This window comes from Narcine bancroftii, chromosome 1 (genome assembly GCF_036971445.1).
Source record: "Narcine bancroftii isolate sNarBan1 chromosome 1, sNarBan1.hap1, whole genome shotgun sequence".
NCBI classification, from domain to species: Eukaryota; Metazoa; Chordata; class Chondrichthyes; order Torpediniformes; family Narcinidae; genus Narcine; species Narcine bancroftii.
In genome coordinates this window covers 162,414,315-162,440,311 of record NC_091469.1, presented here as the reverse complement: position 1 = coordinate 162,440,311, position 25,997 = coordinate 162,414,315, and the positions used below count along the sequence as shown (strand labels likewise).

At 43.7% G+C, this 25,997-nt stretch overlaps 1 protein-coding gene across 3 annotated transcripts in view; it reads right to left on the bottom strand.

Annotated features, from left to right (window-relative positions):
* Positions 1-25,997, bottom strand: part of c6.2 (complement component 6, duplicate 2) — a 101,017-nt gene that overhangs the window by 26,501 nt on the left and 48,519 nt on the right. For all 3 annotated transcript variants that reach the window (XM_069884028.1, XM_069884043.1, XM_069884033.1), the window contains exons 10-13: positions 25,472-25,638; positions 22,716-22,941; positions 8,223-8,394; positions 7,810-7,930 (exon numbers count right to left, since the gene is read on the bottom strand). In XM_069884028.1, the coding sequence (XP_069740129.1) occupies positions 7,810-7,930; positions 8,223-8,394; positions 22,716-22,941; positions 25,472-25,638 (686 nt within the window). The remainder of the gene's footprint in view (positions 1-7,809; positions 7,931-8,222; positions 8,395-22,715; positions 22,942-25,471; positions 25,639-25,997) is intronic.

Here is a 25,997-nt window from a genome sequence, read left to right as displayed (position 1 = left end):
CCGGGGAAACTAAAACGAGAGGACACAGTCTCAAGATTCGGGGGAGTAGATTTAGGACAGAGATGAGGAAAAATAGTTTTTCCCAGAGAGTAGTGAATGTTTGGAATTCTCTAACCAGGGAAGTGGTTGAGGCTGCCTCATTAAACATATTTAAAATTCGGTTAGATAAATTTTTACATGATAGAGGAATTAGGGGATATGGGGAGAAGGCAGGTAGGTGGAGTTAGGTCATAAATTAGATCAGCCATGATCGTATTGAATGGCGGAGCAGGCTCGATGGGCCGAATGAGGTGATAGAGGAATTAGGGGATATGGGGAGAAGGCAGGTAGGTGGAGTTAGGTCATAAATTAGATCAGCCATGATCGTATTGAATGGCGGAACAGGCTCGATAGGCCATTTTTGGCCTACACCTGTTCCTACTTCCTATGTTCCTATGTTATTGATGGGTAGTTATTGGTGGGGTAGTTATTCATGGGTAGTTGTTGACCGGTAGTTATTGATGGGAAGTTATTAAGAGGAAGTTATTGATGGAAAGTTATTGGTGGGTAGTTATTGCTGGGAAGTTATTGATGGGAAGTTATTGATGGGTAGTTATTGATGGGTAGATATTGACCGGTAGTTATTGGCGGGTAGTTATTAACAGGTAGTTATTGATGGATAGTTATTGTCAGGTAGTTATTTTTGGTTAGTTATTGACAGGTAGTTATTGTCGGGTTGATATTGATGGGTAATTATTGGTGCATAGATATTGGTGGTTTGTTATTGACGGGCAGTTATTGACTGGTAGTTATTGATGAGTAGTTATTGACATGTAGTTATTGGCAGGTTTTTATTGGCAGATAGATATTGGTGGCTATCTATTGATGCATAGTTATTGGTGGGTATTTATTGATGGGTTGTTATTGGTGGGTTGTTATTGGTGGGTAGTTATTGATGGGAGGTTATTGATGGGTGGTTATTGAAAGGTAGTTATTGGTGGGTTAACCATATAACCACTTACAGCACAGAACAGGCCAATTCGGCCATACTAGTCCATGCCGTAGCAAATCCCCACCCTCCTAGTCCCACTGACCAGCACCCGGTCCATACCCCTCTAGTCCCCTCCTATCCATGTAACGATCCAGTCTTTCCTTAAATGTAACCAATGATCCCGCCTCGACCACATCTGCCGGAAGCTCATTCCACATCCCCACCACCCTCTGCGTAAAGAAATTTCCCCTCATGTTCCCCTTATAATTTTCCCCCTTCAATCTTAAACCATGTCCTCTAGTTTGAATCTCCCCCACACTTAATTGAAAAAGCCTATCCACATTTACTCTGTCCATTTTAAAATCTTAAACACCTCTATCAAGTCCCCTCTCAATCTTCTACGCTCCAGAGAAAAAAGCCCCAGTCTGCACAACCTTTCCCTGTAACTCAGACCCTGAAATCCTGTCAACATTCTCATGAACCTTCTCTGCACTCTCTCTATTTTGTTTATATCTTTCCTATAATTTGGTGACCAAAACTGTACACAGTACTCCAAATTTGGCCTCACCAATGCCTTGTACAATTTCATCATAACCTCCCTACTCTTGAATTCAATACTCCGATTTATGAAGGCCAACATTCCAAATGCCTTCTTCATCACACCATCTACCTGAGTATCAGCCTTGAGGGTACTATTTACCACAACTCCTAAATCCCTTTGTTGCTCTGCACTCCTCAATTGTCCACCATTCAATGTATATGACCTATTTAAATTTGTTGTTATTGGTGAGTAGATATTGCTGGGTAGTTATTGACAGGTAGTAAATGATGGGTAGTTATTGGCAGGTAGATATTGATGGAAAGTTTTTGACAGGAAGTTATTGATGCGTAGTTATTGGCAGGTCGTTATTGATGGGAGGTTATTGACAGGTAGTTATTTGTGGGAATTTATTGACAAGTAGTTATTGACAGTTAGTTATTAATGGGTAGTAATTGATGGGAAGTTATTGACGGGAAGTTATTGATGAGTAGTTATTGGCTGGCAGTTATTGACGGGTAGTTATTCATGGGTAGTTGTTGACCAGTTGTTATTGATGAGTAATTATTGATGCATAGTTATTGATGTGTAGTTATTGATGGGAAGTTATTCACAGGTAGTTATTGATGGGAAATTATTGACGGGTAGTTATTGGCAGATTGATGTTGATGGTCAGTTATTGGTGGGTATTTATTGGTTGGCATTTATTGGCGGGTAGATATTGGCAGGTAGATATTGTGGATAGATATTGACGGGGACTTATTGACGGGATGTTATTGATGGGAAGTCAATGACGATAAGTTATTGACTGGTAGTTATTGATGAGTAGCTATTGACGCATAGTTATTGGGGGGTAGTTATTGACGTGTTGTTATCAGTGGGTAGTTTTTGATGGGTGGTTATTGACAGGTAGATATTGGCGGATAGATATTGCTGGGTAGTTATTGATGGATAGTTACTGACGGGTAGTTATTGGCGTGTAGATATTGGTGGATAGCTATTGACAGGTAGATATTGATGGGTAGTTATTGGTGGAGTAGTTATTCACGGGTAGTTGTTGACTGGAAGTTATTGATGGGAAGTTATTGATGGGTAGTTATTGGCGTGTAGATATTGGTGGATAGCTATTGACAGGTAGATATTGATGGGTTGTTATTGGTGGGGTAGTTATTCACGGGAAGTTGTTAACTGGAAGTTATTGATGGGAAGTTATTGACAGACAGTTATTAGCGGGTAGTTATCGATGGGTAGTAATTGACGGGTAGTTATTGTCTGTTAGACATTGATGGGTAGTTATTGTTGGGTATTTATTGTTGGGTAAATATTGGCAGGTAATTATTGATTGGTAGTTATTGATGGTTAGTTATTGACAGTTTTTTATTGACAGGTAGTTATGGACAGATAGTTATTGACAGTTAGTTATTGATGGGTAGTTATTGACAGATAGTTATTGATGGGTAGTTATTTTCAGGTAGTTATTGATGGGTAGTTATTGGTGGGTTTTTATTGGATGGTGTTTACTGGGTAGATATCGGTGGATAGATATTGACGGGTACTTATTGATGGGATGTTATTGACAGGAAGTGATTGATGGGTAGTTATTGATGGTTAGTTCTTAACAGGTAATTCCTGATGTGAAGTTATTGACGGGATGTTATTGACAGGTAGTTATTGGCGGGAGGTTTTTGGCGGGTATTTATTGTTGGGTAGTTATTGATGGGTAGTTATTGTTGGGAAATTATTGACGGGAAGTTATTGACGTGTAGTTATTGATGTGAAATTATTGATGGGAAATTATTGATGGGTAGCTTTTAGCAGATTGATGTTGATGGGCAGTTATTGGTGGGTATTTATTGGTTGGCATTTATTGGCAGGTAGATATTGGTGGGTAGATATTGATGGGTAGATATTGATGGGTACTTATTGACGGGATGTTATTGATTGGAAGTCATTGATGGTAAGTTATTGGCTGGTAGTTAATGATGGGTAGTTATTGACAGATAGTAATTGAAGGGTAGTTAGACAGTTATTGATGGGTAGATATTGGTGGGTAGTTATTCATGGGTGTTTGTTGACCAGTAGTTATTGACAAGAAGTTATTGATGTGAAGTTATTGTTGGGAAGTTATTGACAAACAGTTATTGATGGGAAATTATTGACGGGTAGTTATTGGCAGGTAGTTATTGACTGGTAGTTGTTGACCGGTAGTTATTGATAGGGTTATTGATGGGTAGTTATTTGTGGGTAGTTATTGGTGGGTATTTATTGATTTGAAGTGATTGATGTGTAGTTATTGACAGGTAGTTATTGATCGGTATTTATTGGTGGGTAGTTATTGATGAGAAGTTATTGACGGATAGTTATTGATGGGTAGTTATTGACTGGTTGTTGTTGACCAGTAGTTATTGATAGGGTTATTGATGGGTAGTTATGGTGGGCATTTATTAATTTGAAGTAATTGATGTGTAGTTATTGACAGGTAGTTATTGATGGCTATTTATTGGCGAGTAGTTATTGATGGGAAATAATTGACGAAGCATTATTGATGGGTAATTATTGACCAGTAATTATTGATGGGAAGTTATTAGTGGGAAGCTATTGATGGGAAGTAATTGATGGGTAGTTATTGATAGGTAGTTATTGATGGGTAGATATTGGTGGGTAGTTATTCATGGGTATTTGTTGACCAGTAGTTATTGATGAGAAGTTATTGACAGGTAGTTATTGGCAGGTAGTTATTGACTGGTTGTTGTTGACCAGTAGTTATTGATGGAGTTATTGATGGGTAGTTATGGTGGGTATTTATTGATTTGAAGTGATTGATGTGTAGTTATTGACAGGTAGTTACTGATGGGTATTTATTGACAGCTAGTTATTGCCCGGTAGTTATTGACGGGAAGTTATTGATGGGTAGTTATTGGCGGGCAGTTATTGTCATATTGATATTGATACGTAATATTTATTGGGTAATTATTGGCAGGTAGATATTGATGTCCCCCAAAGTTCCTCAACATGATTATCCAACTGCACGAAAACCAACAAGGTCGGGTCAGATACAGCAATGATCTCTCTGAACCCTTATCCATTAACAATGGCGTGAAGCAAGGCTGTGTTCTCGCACCAACCCTCTTTTCAATCTTCTTCAGCATGATGCTGAACCAAGCCATGAAAGACCCCAACAATGAAGACGCTGTTTACATCCGGTACCGCACGGATGGCAGTCTCTTCAATCTGAGGCGCCTGCAAGCTCACACCAAGACACAAGAGAAACTTGTCCGTGAACTACTCTTTGCAGATGATGCCGCTTTAGTTGCCCAATCAGAGCCAGCTCTTCAGCGCTTGACGTCCTGCTTTGCGGAAACTGCCAAAATGTTTGGCCTGGAAGTCAGCCTGAAGAAAACTGAGGTCCTCCATCAGCCAGCTCCCCACCATGACTACCAGCCCCCCCACATCTCCATCGGGCACACAAAACTCAAAACGGTCAACCAGTTTACCTATCTCGGCTGCACCATTTCATCAGATGCAAGGATCGACAATGAGATAGACAACAGACTCGCCAAGGCAAATAGCGCCTTTGGAAGACTACACAAAAGAGTCTGGAAAAACAACCAACTGAAGAACCTCACAAAGATAAGCGTATACAGAGCCGTTGTCATACCCACACTCCTGTTCGGCTCCGAATCATGGGTCCTCTACCGGCACCACCTACGGCTCCTAGAACGTTTCCACCAGCGTTGTCTCCGCTCCATCCTCAACATCCATTGGAGTGCTTTCATCCCTAACGTCGAAGTACTCGAGATGGCAGAGGTCGACAGCATCGAGTCCACGCTGCTGAAGATCCAGCTGCGCTGGGTGGGTCACGTCTCCAGAATGGAGGACCATCGCCTTCCCAAGATCGTGTTATATGGCGAGCTCTCCACTGGCCACCGTGACAGAGGTGCACCAAAGAAAAGGTACAAGGACTGCCTAAAGAAATCTCTTGGTGCCTGCCACATTGACTACCGCCAGTGGGCTGATAACGCCTCAAACCGTGCATCTTGGCGCCTCACAGTTTGGCGGGCAGCAACCTCCTTTGAAGAAGACCGCAGAGCCCACCTCACTGACAAAAGGCAAAGGAGGAAAAACCCAACACCCAACCCCAACCAACCAATTTTCCCTTGCAACCGCTGCAATCGTGTCTGCCTGTCCCGCATCGGACTTGTCAGCCACAAATGAGCCTGCAGCTGACGTGGACTTTTTACCCCCTCCATAAATCTTCGTCCGCGAAGCCAAGCCAAAGAGAGATATTGGTGAGTACTTATTGACAGGATTGATGGGTAGTTTTGGCATTGAGGAATACAGAAGAGCAGAAAGATTTAGGAGTAACGGTACATCGTTCCCTGAAGGTAGAAACTCACGTGAATAGGGTGGTGAAGAAGGCTTTTAGTATGCTGGCCTTTATCAATCATTGCATGGAAGATAGGAGTTGGGAGGTGATGTTGAGATTGTATAAGACGTTGGTGCGGCCTAATTTGGAGTTCTGTGTGCAGTTCTGGTCACCTAATTATAGGAAGGATATAAACAGAGTGGAGAGAGTGCAGAGAAGGTTTACCAGAATGTTACCTGGGTTTAAGCATCTAGAGTATAGGGAGAGATTGGACAGATTAGGTCTTTATTCTTTGGAGCGTAGAAGGTTGAGAGGGGATTTGATAGAAGTATTTAAGATTATGAAAGGGATAGACAGAGTGGATGTGGATAGACTATTTCCGTTAAGAGGAGGAAAGATTAAAACAAGAGGACATGAGTTAAGAATTAAGGGGCAGAGGTTTAGAGGTAACATGAGGGGGAACTTCTTTACTCAGAGAGTGGTAGCCGTGTGGAATGAGCTTCCAGGAGAAATAGTGGCGGCGGAGTCCAATTGTATTATTTAAGAAAAGGTTGGGCAGGTATATGGATGAGAAGAAGATGGAGGGTTATGGGCATTGTGCAGGGAGGTGGGACTAGAAAGGGGTGTTTGGTTCGGTGTGGACTAGATGGGCCTAATGGCCTGTTTCCGTGCTGTAATTGTTATGTTATGTTATGTTATGTTAGTTATTGACAGGAAGTTATTGATGAGGAGTTATTGATGGGTAGTTATTTATGGGAAGTTATTGATGGGAAGTTATTGATGGGAAGGTATTGATGGGAAGGTATTGATGGGAATATATTGATGGGTAGCTATTGGCAGGTAGATATTGGTGGGTCGCCTTTGAGAAGTATTATTTAACTGCAGCCATTGGCTGGTAGTTATAGATGGGTTTATAATGGGTGAACAGTCTGGAGTATTTACTCTCAGGTTGGAGTTTTGGATAGTGAGTTGTGGACATGTTACTAGTGGGAGTAATTAATGTGTGGCCTGCAGTGGGCAGATACTGATGGAGAGTGATTGATCGGGAGTGACTGACGGGCATTGATTTATAGAGAGTGATGGGGAGTTATTGACAAGTAGATTTTGACGGTTAAACAGTGGCAGAGATACTGACAGATTCAGATCAGATTTCAGATTTATTGTGAGAGTACATATGTGACATCACATACAACTCTGAGATACGTTTTTCCTGCAGGCCAGTTAGAATTACCACTTATTGGAGGTACAAATAAAAACTGTACACTGTGTACACATGTAAACGAATAAAATAAGCAGATAACAAATGTAAACAAACTGACTGTGCAATACAGAGAGAATTTAAAAAACTATGAAGTGCACAGTAAGAGTGATTGAGTTTGTTGTTGAGGAGTCTGATGGTGGAGGAGGAGCAGCTGTTCCTGATGTGGCGCCAATACCACTTTCCTGATGGCAGCAGTGTGACACAGAGTGTGTGCTGGGTGGTGTGGGTCCTTGATGATCGCTGCTGCTTCCCAACACCAGGGTTCCCCGTAGATGTTCTCGACAGTGGGGTGGGTGTTTCCTGTGATGTCCTGGGCTGTGTCCACTACCTTTTGCTGGGGTATTGGTGCCCCTAGACCAGACCGTGATGCACTCGACTAATACCACACCTCTGAAGAAATTTACCAGGGTTTCTGGTGTCCTACCAAACCTCCGCAAACTCCTGAGGAAGTCGAGGTGCTGACGTGCTTTCTTCACAATGCTGTTGGTGTGTTGGGTCCAGGAAAGATCCTCTGAGATAGTGATTCTCAAGAACTTAAAAATTTGCTTACCTTCTCCACCTCTGATCCCCCAGTGATCCCGGGATTGTACACCCCTGGATTGTACACTTTGTGAAGCCAACAATCAGGTGACATTGAGTGCAAGTGACAGGTGGCCATGGCTCGGAAACCTTACCCTGAGGAAGCCGTGTTCCGGGGGCTCTGGTTTGGGGCAGTATACAAAGCCATCAGTGGGTTCTTTAGTTTTGGAATCTCTCTCCCTCATGCTCTCATCGTCATTGATGCACAGCGTGGACCTGAAAGTGATCAGAGGGAGGGTGGGGTCTTCACAGAGCCCAGAGTGACTGTACTCACGCTGACTTTCCCCACCACCTGGAGCTCTTCTGCCTCACTCCTCGCCCCAACAGCACCCACTGCCTTCGACGGTGCTGGGGGTGGGGGGGAGATGGGGCCCGAGCCTCAGCCTGAGTGGGGCTGAGTGGGTCTGTTCTCCTCCCATTGTTCCTCCCCTTCCTTCCCTCCCCCGTCTGCCCTGGTGCCCATCCCCCCCCCAACCTCTCCCTATCCCCCAGCCCCCGACACCCCTACCCATCGCCGAAGAGGGTGATGTAACACTTCTCCTCCTGTGTGCTGGGACCCTCGCAGTCCTTTCCCCCATGCTTGGGTGCCGGGTTGTTGCACTGGCGGTGTCTCCTCTGCTGGTGGGATGCCATGCACGAAGTCCAGGGTGACCAGCAGCTCCAGTATCCATCCTGTACCTCTGCCAAACACAAACAGTGATAATCACAGTCAGGCACGCAGGTCTGCATGTTTGCCACAACATAAACCCAGTCATGAACACATTCAGGTAAGCAGTCAGTTACGCAGTCCCACACTTCTGTCTGAACATCAATGCAATCATAAACACAGTTAAGTACACAATCCTGCACAATTCCCAGAACACAAATGCAGTTATAAACACAGTCAGGTTTGTGGTCCTGCACGTCTGGCAGAACACAAACGCAGTCAGGTATGTAGTCCTACATATGGGCCAGAACACAAAAACAGGTACACGGTCAGGTACATAGTCCTGGACTGCCCTATAGAAATCAAAGAATCAGATACACAGTCCTGCACCATCCTGAAAAATACAAACACAGTTAGATGCACAATCCTGAACCTTCCTAGAGAACACACACAGTCAGATACACAGTCCTGAATTGTCCTAGTTAAAACAAACACAGTCAGATACACAGTCCTGAATTGTCCTAGTTAAAACAAACACAGTCAGATACACAGTCCTGTACTGTCCTAGAGAACACAAACACAGGCAAATACACAGTCCCCCATTATCCCAGAGAACACAGAAACAGACAGATACATAGTCCTGCACCATCCTCGTAACACAAACAGGCAGATACACAGTCCTGTACCATGCTAGAGAACATAAACATAGGCTGCTGTACCTTCTGTGTTTGCCACTCCTAACCTCTCTACTGCTGTTCAGCTCAGGCCAGTCCGCAGTGCGCTCCGGCCCGCGGTCCGCTCTGGCCCGCGGTCCGCTCCGGCCCGTCGCCTGGGTTAGGGATGTGCAGAGTGAGCACATTGAACTTATCCAGCCCCAGTCCAACAAGGGGCTTTGACCCTTGGAAATGGAAGAGGTTCGACATGAGTATTTATTAACTGTGGAGAAAGACAAGGCGATGGGAAGTCTGAAAGTAAATCTCTATTTAAAATGTACCGGTGTAGGTTAATTGCGTGTAACTTGGGAGCACAGGCTCGTGGGCCGTAAAGGCCTGTCACTGTATTGTGTGCCCAAATTTATAAAATAATTTATATGCTTTTAGCACATTGGCCTTCATGAATCAAAGTATTGAGTATAGTTGTCGGGGTGTTATGGTAAAATTCCATAAGACATTGGTGAGGCCAAATTTGGAGGATTGTGTGCAATTTTGTCACCAAACTACAGGATCTTTAGAAAGGGTGCAGAGAAGATTTATTGGGATGTTGCCTGGACTTCAGGAACTGAGTTACAGGGAAAGGTTCCACAGATTAGGACATTATTCATAAGACATAGGAGCAGAAAGAGGAGTCACGTGATGGAGTAGCGGCCGGACGGTGAACTCCAGCCCTCTCCAGAAAAGTCGGGAAAAACAAAGGAAAACACAAAGGCACAGAAATAAAAGTTAAAGAAAAGTGAGTATAAAGGTGGAAAGAAGATGGCGACAAAAAAAGAAAAATCAAAAGTAACGGTAAGAAGAGAGGAAGAGAAGACAACGGAGGAAGAAGGTGAAGGCCTTACCTGTTCGAAGAGGCCTGCGGTGGAGAGAGAAACCCGCTCCCTCAGGTCGGTAGAAAGTGGACTACAAAAATGGCTCGCTGAGCCGAGTAAAAGTGCGCAACCGCGCATGAAAAAAAACACACCGACGGGAGGGGGGACCAGCTGGTGAGTCGATCTCCACAGCCGGCAATGACAGCTGCAGAGCACCTGCAGCAAGAAGAGAACACAGAAGACAACGGAAACAAGAAAGAAGAGAAGGGCAACAAAGAAACAACAGATGGCCAACCCAGAGGAAGAAGAAGAGGAAGAGGAAGAGTACAGTGAAATAGAAGAAGGGAAAGGCAAGGTAAAGGATATACTTTCTCTTGTTAGAGGGTACATGGAGTCATTTAAAGAATGGCAAACACAGGAATTTAATGATTTAAGAAAAAGAATAAACAACACAGAAGAGAAAATGAATAAAATAGATATGACCTTAACAGAAATGGGAAAGAGAATGGACAAGATGGAAGAGCGGGAAACAGCAGTAGAAATGGAGGTAGAGGACTTAAAAAAGAAATTAGAGGAATCTAATAAAAAAGTTATGGAGACACAAGAACTGTTAGCTCAGAAAATAGATATAATGGAAAATTATAACAGAAGAAATAACATAAAGATAGTGGGCCTTAGGGAAGATGAAGAAGGCAAGAATATGAGGGAGTTTATAAAAGAGTGGATCCCTAAGACCCTAGGATGTCCAGAACTACAGCAAGAAATGGAAATAGAAAGGGCACATAGAGCATTGGCCTCTAAACCACAACCACAACAAAAACCAAGATCTATTTTAGTAAAATTCCTAAGATATAATACAAGAGAAAAGGTACTGGAGAAGACAATGGAAAAAGTAACAGAGGGCAACAAACCACTGGAGTACAAAGGGCAAAAAATCTTCATTTATCCAGATATAAATTTTGAACTCCTAAAGAAGAGAAAGGAGTTCAATACAGCAAAGGCGATTTTATGGAAGAAAGGGTATAAATTTATACTAAAGCATCCAGCGGTATTGAAAATATTGATTCCAGGACAACAAAACAGACTATTCTCGGACCCAGAAGAAGCACGAAAATTTGCAGAACAATTTCAAAAATAGACTGAGGGATGAAGACGGGTAATGAGAGTAAAAATGATCACGATTGATATGTATGTGGGTAAAGAGGTGTAAGTGTGTAGATGTATAATGTGCATACGTGAAGGTATCTGTACTTAGAGGAAAATATAGATAGTATAGACAAGAATGAATAAGGGAAGGTAATGGAATAGAGAGAATAAGGAGGGAATTAAAAGAGTGACCTTTGTTACATATGAAAAGTGAAATCTTTTCTGGGGGGGGCTGGGTGGAGAGGAGTTGCGGTCACTGCAAAATCAGTTGACGCTTGCGAGTGAATTCGCAAACCCAAATGGAGAGGGGAGATGTGGTTGTCCGACAAGGGATAAAGGACAACTCAGGAGGGGAAGGGGAGATTGGGGATAAAGAAGATAGAAATAGGAGAATAAGGAAAATGTTGGATGTTGTAGGAATGTTGTCTTATAAAGAGTTGAAAATAAGAAAACAGAAATGGAAAAGGAGGAAAGGTAATGATGGAAAAATGGAAAGAGAAGATAAACAAAATATAAAAGGGCTACGCTGAACTATATGTCTTTAAATATTAATGGAATACATAACCAAATTAAAAGGAAGAAACTACTAAATTTACTGAAAAAGGAAAAAATTGATATAGCATTTGTCCAAGTAACACACTTAACTGAATTGGAGCACAAGAAATTAAAGAGAGATTGGGTAGGACATGTAACAGCAGCATCGTATAATTCAAAAGCAAGAGGAGTGGCTATATTAATTAGTAAAAATGTGCCACTTAAAATAGAAGAGGAAATAATAGATCCAGCAGGGAGATATGTTATGATAAAATGTCAGATATATTCGGAGTTTTGGAATTTACTTAATGTATATTCACCTAACGAAGAAGATCAAAACCTTATGCAAGATATCTTTTTGAAGGTAGCTAATACGCAAGGGAACATACTAATAGGAGGGGATTTCAATCTGAATTTGGATCCAAATATGGATAAAACGGGGAAAAAAATTAACAGGAAGAACAAAGTAACCAAATTTATAATTAAATCAATGCAAGAAATGAAACTTTTGGATATATGGAGGAAACAAAACCCAAAAGAAAAGGAATACTCGTACTACTCGGCTAGACATAAAACATACTCAAGAATAGACCTATTTTTGTTATCAGCTAGTATGCAGGATAGAGTAAGAAAAACAGAATATAAAGCGAGAATACTATAAAGTATTCACCCTTAATATTGACAGTAAAGCTAGAGGACATCCCTCCAAGAATGTATAGATGGAGATTAAACCCCATGCTACTTAAAAGACAGGATTTTAGAGAATTTATTGAAAAACAATTAAAAATGTATTTCGAAGTAAATACGGAATCAGTGGAAGATAAGTTTATACTATGGGACGCAATGAAAGCATTCATTAGAGGGCAAATAATAAGCTATGTAACCAAGATGAAGAAGGACTATAATCAGGAAACAGAGCAGTTGGAAAGGGAAATAGTAAACATAGAAAAAAAATTAGCAATGAAGGAAGATACAACTAAAAGAAGAGAATTGGCGGATAAAAAAATAAAATATGAAATATTACAAACATATAAGGTAGAGAAGAATATAATGAAGACAAAACAGAAATATTATGAACTAGGGGAAAAAACGCACAAAATCCTAGCATGGCAGCTTAAGACAGAACAAGCTAAGAAAATGGTATTGGCATCAAGGAAAAAAGACAAACAAATTACATATAATCCAAAAGAAATTAAGGAAAACTTTAGAGAATTCTATGATCAATTATACCGAACTGAAAACGAAGGGAAAGAAGGGAAAATAGAGGAATTTTTGACTAAAATTGAACTACCAAAACTACAAATAGAGGAACAAAATAAATTAACAGAACCATTTGGAATAGTAGAAATACAAGAGATAATAAAAAAATTACCAAATAATAAGACACCAGGAGAGGATGGATTTCCAATAGAATTCTACAAAACATTTAAAGACTTATTAATACCGCCCCTCCTGGATGTAATCAACCAGATTGATGAAACACAAAGCTTACCAGATTCATGTAAAACAGCAATAATTACAGTAATACTAAAACAAGGGAAAGATCCACTCTCACCAGCGTCATATAGACCAATATCTTTGCTAAACACAGATTATAAGATAATAGCTAAACTATTAGCAAACAGATTAGCAGAGCATGTACCGAAAATGGTAAATTTAGACCAAACTGGATTTATCAAAAAAAGACGCACAACAGATAATATTTGTAAATTTATTAACTTAATTCATGCAGTAGAAGGAAATAAAGCACCTGCAGTAGCAGTTGCTTTAGACGCAGAGAAGGCCTTCGACAGAGTAGAATGGAATTATTTGTTCAAAGTATTGCAAAAATTCAGTTTACCGGAGAAGTATATTAATTGGATTAAAGCATTATATAAGGGACCGTTAGCGAAAGTGACAGTAAATGGACATGTATCAAAGCAATTTAACTTAAGCAGGTCAACGTGGCAGGGATGCCCACTATCACCTTTATTGTTTGCGCTAGCTATAGAACCACTAGCAGAATTGATAAGAATAGATAATAATATAAAAGGAATAAAAATAAAAGACAGGGAATATAAAATCAGTCTATTTGCGGATGATGTTATAGTGTACTTAACAGAACCAGAACTATCAATAAAAGAATTATATAAGAAATTGAAGGAATATGGAGAAGTGTCGGGTTACAAGATAAACGTAAATAAAAGTGAAGCAATGCCTATGAATAATGCGGATTTCTCAAAATTTAAGAAGGAATCTCCATTCAGATGGCAAATGCAGGCAATAAGATACCTAGGTGTACAAATAAACAAAAATCTAGGCCAATTATATAAACTCAATTATAATCCACTAATGAAAAAAATTACAGGACGATTTAGAGCATTGGAAAGATCTACCACTAACACTGATAGGAAGGATAAACTGTATTAAAATGAACATTTTTCCAAGGATATTATACTTATTTCAGGCACTGCCAATACAACTGACAGAAAAATTCTTCAAAGAGTTAAAGAAAATAATAAGGAAATTTTTATGGAGAGGGGGGAAACCGAGGATAGCACTAGATAAATTGACAGAATGGTATAAACAAGGAGGCTTACAATTGCCAAACTTTAAAAATTATTATAGAGCCGCACAATTAAGATACCTATCAGATTTTTATCAAACAAGGGAAAAATCAGATTGGACGAGATTAGAATTAGATAAAATAGGGGAAAAGATACCTGAACACATATTATATAAATGGGACGAAAAATTGGTACAACATAGAACTTCTCCAGTATTACATCATCTCCTCAATATTTGGAAAAAGATCCATGTAGAAAGAAATAAAACAAATTATCAATTACCAAAATTAATATTGACGCAAAATAAGCTACTCCCTTTTACAATAGACAACCTTTCCTTTAGAGAATGGGAAAAAAAAGGGATTAAAAGAATAGAAAATTGTTTTTCAGGAAGTAGATTCTTATCCTTTGAACAAATGAGAGATAAGTACAATATAACTGGAGATACAGCACTGGCATATTACCAACTGAGATCCTACTTGAAGGATAAATTAGGAAGCAATCTGAGTTTACCAGAGGGAAGTAACCTTGAATATGTGATTACAGATACAATATTAATCAAAAGATTTATAACAAATATGTATATTAAACTGCAAGAAAAGGAGAATGAGGAAACAAATGGTAAAACTAAACAAAAATGGGAACAAGATTTAAATATAAACATAAAAAAGGAAACATGGGAGAAATTATGTTCTGGAACGATGAGAAATACAATAAATACGAGGCTACGTATGATACAATATAATTGGTTACACAGACTATACATTACACCGCAAAAGTTAAATAAATGGGACCCAACAGTATCTGATAGATGTTTTCGATGTAAAAAAGAAATGGGAACAACAATTCATGCAATCTGGACATGTGAGAGAGTAGAAAAATTTTGGGATGATCTCAATCAGATATTAAATAAAATAACAGAAAACAATATACCAAAGAATCCAGAGATCTTTCTCCTAAGTAACATAAAAAACAAAGAATTTGGAATTGATTTGGAGGATGCACAAAAAAGATTTGTTAAGATAGCCCTAGCCGTAGCAAAAAAATGTATTATGTCAACCTGGAAATTGGAAGATAATTTGAAAATACAACAATGGTATATAGAAATGAATAAATGTATTCCATTAGAAAAAATAACATATAGTTTAAGAAATAATATTGAAATATTCGAACAAGTATGGGAGCCTTACATTAAATACAATAGCGAAAACCTACCGGGGACAAACATTACCTAAGTTGATGGAAGGAGAAGGAAAGAAAAGAATGGACTCTGTAGAATTTCTGGTGTATTTTTGTTGAATGACAACATTGTCTGACTGAATTAATGCAACCTAGATTATATACCTAAAATGGATGAGGGGGGGGGGGGTTGGGGGGGTGGCTTGGGAGGAGGGAGGGGGGGGAGAAAAAGTCACTGTAAATGTGTGAAAAAGAAAAAGTGTATATCATGGCTATTGTGATTTATGGTGTGAAAAATAAAAAATTAAAAAAAAAAAGACATAGGAGCAGAAATAGGCCATTCAGCCCATTGAGTTTGCAGCCATTCACTATTGTGCTGACCCATTTCCCCACTCAGCCCCACATCCTGGCCCTCTCCCCATAACCTGTGATGCCCTAGCTAATCAAGAACCTGTCAATCTCTGCCTTAAATACACCCAATGACCCGGCCTCCACAACCACCTGTGGCAACAGATTCCACAGATTCACTGCCCTCTGGCTGAAGAAATTCCTCTGTATCTCTGTTCTGAACTCTGAGTTGCTCCCTCTTGTCCTAGATTCTCCCACTGTGGGAAACAACCTTTCTACATCTGCTCTGTCCACACCTTTTCCACATTTGGAATGTTTCATTGGATTCCTCGCTCATTCTCTAAATTTCCAACAAGTAAAGATCAAGAGCCGTCAAATGTTCCTCATATGATAACCCTTTCATTCCCAGAATCATCCTTGTGAATCTCTTCTGAACCCTCTCCAACATCAGCACATCCTTTCTTTAAATGAGGAGCCCAAAACTGTTCATGATATTCCAATATTCCTTGTATAGTTACAGCATACCTTTCCTAAATTTAAATTCCAACCCTCCAGTAATGAAGACCAACATTCTATTTGCCTTCTTGATAACCCGCTGCACCTGAAAACCAACCTTTAGTGATTCATACACAAGTGATCTCAAGCCCTTCTGCCTGGCACCATGCTGCAAAACACTGTTACGAGCCCAAAGGACCCCAAAACCCAGCAGCAATAGACATTCACCAAGACAAGTAGTTTTTAAATCAGAAGTTGTTTTTAATCAACTTTAAACATGAAAACAGAATCAAACTTTAACTTTTCTCTATACTCTATATTAACCCAAATTAACCCCCTTCTAATTCTAAGTGCACGTGTGTGTAATGTGTGTATAAATTTAAGAAAGTTCTTTGGTTCACAGTTCAATCTCACTTCTCCTTCTACCAAGTTCTCTGGATGCAGGCAATTCTTAGACTGTGCACAGAATTTAACATGGATAAAGTTCACCAGGCTTTGGTGCTTGAAAGGTAAATGTTTACCACTCAGGAAGGTTCTTGTAGGGTTTGCAGAGAGAGATTTGTTGTTCCAAGATTTCCACCATTAGTCACCTCAAGGTCTCGCTGATGAAACTTGCCCCATCAGGGTTTTCCAGATTATAACCTCTTTCTTTCAGGCCACCATTGATTTCCTTTTGTTCCTCTTATTCCAAGTGGAACATCAGACCGATAGCACTTCCAGCCATCCGCCGCTCTGGAACTTTTCATCAGTTTCAACCAGCTCTTCCTGGCTTGCCCTGTTCAGCTGCCTTTCAGTGTCACCAACACTGGCTGAGAGAGTTTGTTGACTCTCTCCCTCTCTCTCTCTCTCCAACTGCCCATGTGTCTCTTTCATTTGCAAAACCCCCCACCTTCTTCAGCAAAACACAGGAGTTCTTCTCCTTGGTCAAGATGTTACCTTAAGTAAACAAAACCCAGGAGTGACCTTTCTGTGCACTCTGTCAAAACCCTTGAAAAGAGCTTCCAATAGCCAGAGTGTCTCCAGTCCATTCATTTCATGACATCATTTCAATTAGCACCTCCTTGTGAAATGGGCATCACATTCTCCAGAGATCCTGCAATGTTATTGAATATGAATTCTTCAGTCTTTCAAATAAGATCTGTTTTAAAATGTGTGTATCTATGTAACCGACTGTAATCTTACCAAACTTCCCCCAAATATTTATCCATTACAAAAGAAACAGGCCCCTTAGGCCCTTCTCGTCTGTGCCGAACCACTTTTTTGCCTAGTCCCACTGACTTGCACCCAGTCCGTAGCCCTCCATACCCCTCCCATCCATGTCCCATCCATGTCCAAATTCCTCTTAATTTGATCTTCTACTCTGCATTCCAAAGTGGATGACCTCACGTTAACCAGCACTGTATTCCATCTTGCCCACTCATTGTACCTGTCTTTATGTCCCTGTAAACTCTCTGCATCCTCTCCACAATTCGCTTGTCCACTCAATGTTGGGTTATCAGCGAACTTGGATCATCAATGTATGCCGCGAACCATTGCGAGCCCAGCCCCGACCCCTGCGGCACCCCGCTCACCAGATTGCCAACTAGAAATACACCCCTGAACCCCCAATTCTCTGCCTTCTGTTGGTGGGCCAACCCTCCATCCACCCCCAACTCTGTGAAAACAGAAATGCTGGAGGACCTCAACAGGGCTCGCTGAAACTGAAGCAATGTTTCGGACCTGAGCCCATCTTCAAGATCTTCACTACGATCACAATGTCTGCAGACATTCCCCTAACTCCATGAATTCTTATTTCTGGTCGTTCTTTCTGTGAACTCTTTTATCTATTTAGAACATAGAACAGTACAGGCCCTTCAGTCCTTGAGGTTGTACTGACCCATATATTCCTTAAAAAGTACTAAACTCCCCCCCCCAACCCTCCTTTTTTTCCATTCATGTGCCTGTCTAAGAGTCTTTTAATATTCCCAATGTTCCAGCCTCCACCACCATCCTTGGCAAGACATTCCAGGCCCCCACAACTCTCTGTGTAAAAACAAAACTTCCTTTGACGTCTCCCCTAAACTTCCCTCCCTTCATTTGTACACATGGTGCTTGGTGATCCTGCCCTGGGAAACAGGCACTGGCCGTCCACCCTCTCAGAATCTTGTAGACCTCTATGAAGTCTCCTCACATCCTTCTACGCTCCAAGGAGAAAAGTCCCACCCAATCAACCCAATCTCCATAATCTACAAAAGCCATCAGCTCTTACCGAGTGTAGTAATCTCTCAATTCAAAATTTAGCTGAACAACATCCACAGATGCCTCCTGGCATATCTTTAGCTACACTCCTTGGCACATTCCCAAAGTACTTCGACCAACTTGCCAAAGGTATGTAGTCAGTACAAATGGGAAACAACGTGTCCTCCTCACTGATCATCAACACAGGCGCACCCCAAGGACACGTGCTTAGCTCACTGCTCTACTCACTCTGCACCCGTGACTGTGGGGCCAGGCACAATTCCAATGCTATCTATAAGTTTGGCGATGACATCACAGTTGTCGGTAGAATCATGAACGGCAATGAGGAAGTGTACAGGAGAGAGATAGATCAGCTCGTTGAGTGGTGTCACACCAACAACCTTGCGCTCAATGTCAGAAAAACCAAGGAGATGATTATGGATTTCAGGGGGAAATCGGGGAACCACAACCTAGTTCTCATTGAGGGCTCAGTAATGGAGAGGGTCAAGAACTTTGAATTCCTGGGTGTCAACATCTCCGAGGATCTGTCCTGGAGCCTCCCATGAAGAAGGGTCGCCAGCAGCTATACTTTGTGAGGTGTCTAAGGAGATTCGGTACATCACCAAAGACTCTCATAAGTTTCTACAGGTGAACTGTAGAGAGTATACTGGTTGGTTGCATCACTGCCTGGTATGGAGGAGCCAAATCTCAGGACAAGAAAAATCTCCAGAGGGTTGTTAACTCAGCCTGCGACATCACAGGCACCAGACTTCACTTCATCTACATGAGGCAGTGTCTTAAGAAAGCAGCCTTTATCCTCAAGGACCCCCCACCACCCAGGACATGCCCTCTTCATTCTGCTACCATCGGGGGAAAATACAGGAGCCTGAAGACGAGCACTCAGCGGCACAAGGACAAGTTCTTCCCCGCTGCCATCAGATTCCTGAATGATCAATGAACCACAGAACCTGCCTGACTTTGGCTTTTCTTGCACTGATTTGATTTATTGCTGTGAGGTGGTTTATAATGAATGTTTGCCGTGATGCTGCCTGAAAACAAGGAATTTCGTGACTTGCTCTTGACAATAAATTCTGATTCTGTAGACCCCTTCGTAAAGCTGCAGCGGCTGGCTGGATGTCATTTTATTTTGTGAGGCATCCTGCTACTCCCTCCCCATTATTTCCCAATGACAGATATTGGACCAACAAGCCAATGGTTTCCTGTTTTCTTCAGCCGGTGGCGTTACTTTTCCAACCGTTTCGGACCTCTGGAGAATCCGGGGAATTTTGTCAGATTCCACTCGGTGAGGTCACTTCCCTTGGGGTTGTTATATTGGCAGATGTTCCTTGGATTGTCAGCAAATGTTTTGTCTCGATAATCCAAAGCGCTGACCACCCTCTGATGCTGTCCGATCCACTGAGGCCCTCCCTCCTCCCTGTTTACTCGGTCGGGTCTCAGTTGTGAGGATGGATACAAAATTATATTCCCCCCCCTTAGGTTTCTCCAGTTTTACCCTCCAAGAGATGACAGCTACACTCTTCTTGATCAAACACTTGTACGAGCAACTTCTCGCACTTGTCCCCTCTTTAAACATTTTTGGACAGCCCTTGCTGGCTCCTAACTCTTCACAAACTGATAATTTCCACAACATTGACTTAGAGCCATAGACTCATGCAAAGTGGAAATAGGCTCTTCAGCCCGTCCTGCCTGTACCAACCAAAATGCCCCACCTGCCTGCGTTTTGCCCGTATCCTATCTATGTACTTGTCCGGATGTTTCTTAAACGTTGCAATAGCACCTGCCTCACCCACTTCCTCCGGCAGCCTGTTCCACACACCCACCACCCTTTGTGTAAACGATTTACCCCTCAGGATCCTGTTAAATCTCTCCTCCCCACCACCCATTACAGGAAGGATATGGAAGCTATGGAGAGGGTGCAGAAGAGATTTACCAGGATGGTACCTGGATTGGAAAATAAGTCTTATGAGGCAAGGTTAGCAGAGCTGGGGCTTTTCTCTTTGGAGTGCAGAAGGATGAGAAGAGACTTAATAGAGGTCTACAAGATTCTGAGGTGGGCAGCCAGTGCCTGTTTCCCAGAGCAGGAACAGCAAACACCAGAGGATGTCTCTACAAAGTGAAGGGAGGGAAGTTTAGGGGAGATGTTAGGGATAAGTATTTACACAGAGAGTTGTGGGGGTCTGGAATACCTTGCCAGAGATGGTGGTAGAGGCTGGAATATTAGGGCCATTTAAGAGACTCTTAGACAGGCACATGGATGGAAGAAAAAGGAGAGAGATAGGGAAGGGTAAGATTGGTGAGGAGTAGGTTTACATAGGTCATCAATAATTGTGGGCCAAAGGGCCTGTACTGTGCTGGAATGTTTTGTTCCAGGAGGCCACTCGATCTATGGGGATCCATGCTGGTTCCCAGCAGAGCAATTGCGTCAGTCCTCTCCTCCCCATCATGCCAGGTTCCAAACCATCCTCCCAGCTGAGACAGGGATTACTTCCCAACCAGTGCAGTGCATTCAGTCTTCACCCTGCGGTCTCCTCTGCGTGGGAGAAGCCAAACGCAGACCGGGTGACTTCTTTGCGGGGCTGCCTGTGCTCAAACCACTCAGATCATTTTGATTTCCCCCTCCCTCTCCGATCTATTGGCCAGAGGCCTCCTGGCCGGTCACGGTGCGGCCCACCACAGACTGCAATGGTACAAGGTACTGGTGAGGCTGGACCTGGAGAACTGTTTACAGTTCTGGTCTCCATACTTGAGGAAGGATTCACTGGCCTTGGAGACGGTCCAGAGGAGGTTCACCAGATTGATCCAGGAGATGAGGAGAAACTAAATCGCCTGGGATTATACTCACTCGAATTCAGAAGAATGAGAGATCGTATAGGAACATAAAATTATGAAAGGGAGAGATAAGATAGAGGCAGGAAAATTGTTTTCACTGGTGGGTGAGACCAGAACAATGGGACACAGCCTCAAGATTCAGAGGAGTAGATTTAAATTGGGGATGAGGAAAAACTATTTTTCCAAGAGAGTCATGAATCTGTGGAATTCTCTACCCAGGGAAACGGTTGAGGTGACTTCATTAAACATATTTAAGGTTCAATTAGATAGATTTTTACATAAAAAAAGGAATTAAGGGATATGGAGAAAAGGCAGGTGGGTGGAGTTGAGTCAATGATCTGATCAGCCATGATCTCATTGAATGGCGGAGTGGGCTCGACGGGCCAGACGCCCGACTCCTGCTCCTTGTTCTAATGAAACACAAGAGCTACAGATACTAGAATAGAACTATACAACACTATAGCACACAAAAAAAGGCCCATTCAGCCCTTTTAGTCTGTGCTGAACCATTTTTTTGCCAAGTCCCATTGACCTGCACCCAGCCCATATCCCTCCATACCCCTCCCATTCATGGACCTGTCCAAATTCCTCATAAATGTTAAAATTGAGCCCCATTCACCACTTCAGCTGGCAGCTCGTTCAACACCCCCACTCTCTGTGTGAAGAAGTTCCCTCTCATGCTCCCCCTAAACTTTTCCCCTTTCTCTTTTAACCCATGTCACTTGGTTTCTATTTCTCCCACCCTCAATGGAAAATGTCTGTTTGCATTTACTGTGTCTAAGAATATGGACGGGTACATGGATGGGATGGGATTGGAGGGCTCTGGGCTGGGTGCAGGTCAGTGGGATGAGGCAAAAAAATGGTTTGTTACAGACTAGAAGGCCCGAAGGGGTCTGTTTCTGTGCTGTAATATTTTAAACATGAAGAGTTTGTAACTAACAAGGTCAATGAGTTTGGTGGCGATTTATGCCTGGCATGTAGGACCAATTGACCCACAACCCCCATATGTTTTGAACGGTAAAGGAAACCGGAGCCTCGGTGGAAACCCCAAGCAGACACTGGGAGAACATGCAAACTCTTTACAGACAGTGCTGGATTGGAACCCAAGTCCCGATCGCTGGCGCTGTAACAGCGATGTGCCAACCATGCTGCCATTTAGCCAGAGAGTCGCGAACCTCTGGAATTTGCTACCAGGGTGACTCTGGAGACCACGATGTTGGGTATATTTAATGCAGAGATTGACGAGTATCTGAATAGTCAGAGAATCAAAGGTTATGGGGAGAAGGCCAGGGAGTGGGCCTGAATGTGGGAATGGATATCATGATTGAAGGTGGAGCAGATTTGATGGGCTGAATGCCATTCTTCCTCTCCTATATCTGATGGTTGTATCTGCTGTGGGCAGGGTTTTTGAAGGAGAGGTATTGGGGTTAAGGTAGGGACATTACCCAGCTAAAAGGGCTGAACATCCAGATACGAGTTCGGCAGGGGAAGCATGGCCCTTGGTCTAGCATTTACCCGAGTTGAAGTCCGGCAGGCGGTGTTCGCAGCTGTCTCCATAGGTGCCGGCCTTGCAGATGCACATGCAGCTGTTCTCCAGCATCACCGCCTTCCCGTTGTTGGGGCACGGGCGACACCGGCAGGGGTCTGCGTCCTTAGTGAACTCCAACATGGCTCGCTGCAGGTTCTTCCTCTTGGTTACGGCGCACGGAATTCCCGTCACCAGTCCCAGGATTGGCCGGAGCTGCAGGGGGAAGCAAGGCAACGCATCGGAGAATGAAGACTTGGCTGGCTGGGGCAGCATGGTTGGAGTAGCGGTTAGGGTAATGCCTTTACAGCGCCAGCGATCAGGACCAGGGTTTGAATCCCACGCTGTCTGTAAGGTGATTGTCCATTCTCCCCGTGTCTACATGGGTTTTCCCCCGGGGCTCCGGTTTCCTCCCACCCTTCAAAACGTACCGGGGGTGGGTCCAGGGAAGATCCTCCAAGATAGTGACTCCCAATAAGTTAAATTTGCTCATCCTCTCCACCTCTAATCCCCCAATGATCACTGGATCATACACCTCTGGTCAGGAAAGGGGTCAACATTCCCCCAGGATTGCTGGTCTCCCACTCATCCATGGTAACGGTATGGGGGGTCCCTGTTTGGTGCTGACCCAAAGGTGGGTGAAGATGGAGGGGTTGGATGATGGGAACGTCTAAGGGAGGTGGTTGGACCTTCTCTGGTTGGAGGTGGGCATCTCTGGGCATTCTACAGCAGCATCTCCCCATATCTGGACAGTGTCCAGATCTCGCTGCCCCCAGATACACCTGCTGAGCAGCTGTGAATTGTACAGCCATTAGCCGATGGTTCCTACACCCCACGAGGTCACGGTGACCCAGGGTGCATCTTCTGTCACTGGCTCCCCTCACCACTGCTGTTGTCTCTGTCTTTCCACACCACACTGGCTAGGAGGTGGCCGGCTATCAGGGGAGAAGAGGCAAGGGTTTCTCAGCAGATCAGGGGGGTGTGAAAGTGGCAGATGTGTGGGGGTGCTTGAGAGCTGCAGGTGGATTCTGCCATCAAGTGGTCCAGACAGGTACCTGTTTGTTCGCCATGAGGACCAACCATCATTACTGGTGGCAGTGGCATGAGGTAGGTTATGGGGGGGGGTGGGAGAGGAGGAGGGAGATAGGGAGAGAGAAAGGGAGGAAAGAGGGAATGGAGAGAGAGTGGGGGGAGAGGGGGAAGGAGGTGAGAAGGGGAGTGGTGGATAGTGAGGAAGGTTTTCTTGGATTACAGAAGGATTTGGTTTGTTTGGAAGAGTGGGCTGAAAGATGGCAGATGGAATTCAATGTGGACAAGTGTGAGGTGTTGCATTTTGGAAAAAATAACCAGAATAGGGCATATACAGTTAAGGGGAGGGCATTGAGGAACCCAGAGGAGCAGAGGGACCTGGGGGTGTTGGTACAGAGTTCACTGAAGGTGGATTCACATGTAGACAGGGTGGTTAAGAAGGCATATGGTATGCTGGCCTTCATAAATCATAGTGTAGAGTATAGGAGCTGGGAGGTGATGCTGCGGCTGTTTATGAGGCCTGGTTTGGAGTATTGTGTTCAATTCTGGGCTTCAAATTATAGAAAGGACATAGATAAGGTGGAGAGGGTGCAGAGATGATTTACAAGGATATTACCTGGCTTACAGCATCTAGAGTACAGAGAAAGATTAAGGAGACTGGGACTTTATTCATTGGAATGTAGATGACTGAGAGGAGATTCGATAGAGGTATTTAAAATTATGAAGGGAATAGATAGACTAGACGTGAGTAGACTCTTTACCCCTGAGGGCAGGGGAGGTTGGAACAAGAGGGCATGAGTTAAGGGTAAGGGGGCAAAACTTCAGGAGAAATATTCGAGGATGCTTTTTCACTCAGCCAGTGGTGGCAGAATGGAATGATCTTCCAGAGGAGATAGTTGCGGCAGGATCCCTTCTGTCATTTAAGAGAAGGTTGGATGTGTACATGGATATGAGGGAGTTGGAGGGTTATTGGCGGAGAGTGGGAGGGGGGAGCTAGTGGAGTTGTTCAAGTGAACCAGTGTGGATTGAAGGGCCGACATGGCCTGCTTCCGCGCTGTAAACGGTTATATGGTTATATGGGAGTAAGGAGAGGGGGAGTGAGTGGAGAGAGGAAGGAGGGGGGAGAGGAAGGAGAGAGAGGGGAGGGAGGGGAGAGAGCGAGTAAGGGGAGAGGGGAGGGAGGGGAGAGAGGAGAGGGAGGGAAGAAAGGGGGAGGGAAGGGAAAAAGGAGAGTGAGGGGAGAGGGGAAGAGAGGGGGAGAAGGAGAGGGGAGAGAGGGGAGGGGAAGAGAGGGACAGAGGAGAGGGGAAAGGAGAGAGGAGTAGGGATGGAGAGAGGGAAAGGGAGGAGAGAAGGGAGGGAGGGGTGAGGGAGAGGGAGGGGAGAGAGGGGTGGAAGGGGAGAAAGGAGAGGGGGAGAGGGGAGAGAGATAAAAAGGCAGAGAATGAGAGAGATAGAGATGAGAGAAAGAGATAAGGGGGCATTGGGACAGAGAAATTGTGGGTCGGGAAATGCACTGAGGTCGAGAGACTGGGGAGAGTAAGGATTGGATGAGAGAGATGGGGGCAGAGAAAGGCTGAGTACGAGTGAGACATGATTAGAGAGAGGAACTGGGAGCCGAATGTTGAATGTTTTAGGATATCTGGGGAGGAGGGGAAATCATTCCCAGGGACAGCGGAAACAGGGTCAAGGAGAGAGCTCGAGGATGTGGTCTCACCTTGAACTCCACCACTGTGGGGTTGTCATGCACAGACTTCACCCAGTCGTTGTACTTCGTTTCCGAAGGGAAGGTCTTGCCCTTCTCCCACGCCAGGGCAGCGGCGAACTCTGCCCGACCCCCACGCACCATGGACACGGACTTCTCCGAAGCCTCCAGGATGGATCCTGCGGGAGTGAGGAGCAGAGTGGGTGAGAGTGAGGAGGCCCTGACCACCAGGGAGTTCGGCGCCCACCCTGCTCCCGACCCCCTGTGGGGGGGGAAACTTTGCCTTCCCCCTCGGTCCCTCCACAACCGAAGGGGGTGGGGGGAGGAAACAGCCACTGAAGCAACGGGGCAAGCTGGCTGACTCCTGGAGAGGTGGGCAGCCTTTGGTGTGGGGTGACGTGGCCGCAGAGCATGGGGATTCCCACCATCCCAAACAACTTCAGGGACCAGGGCAGGAGAGGACTGATGAATTGGTGTGCAACATTTGGGCTATGGGGCTTGAGAGGTCATCTCCACCTCCTCCCCACCCCACCTCTCC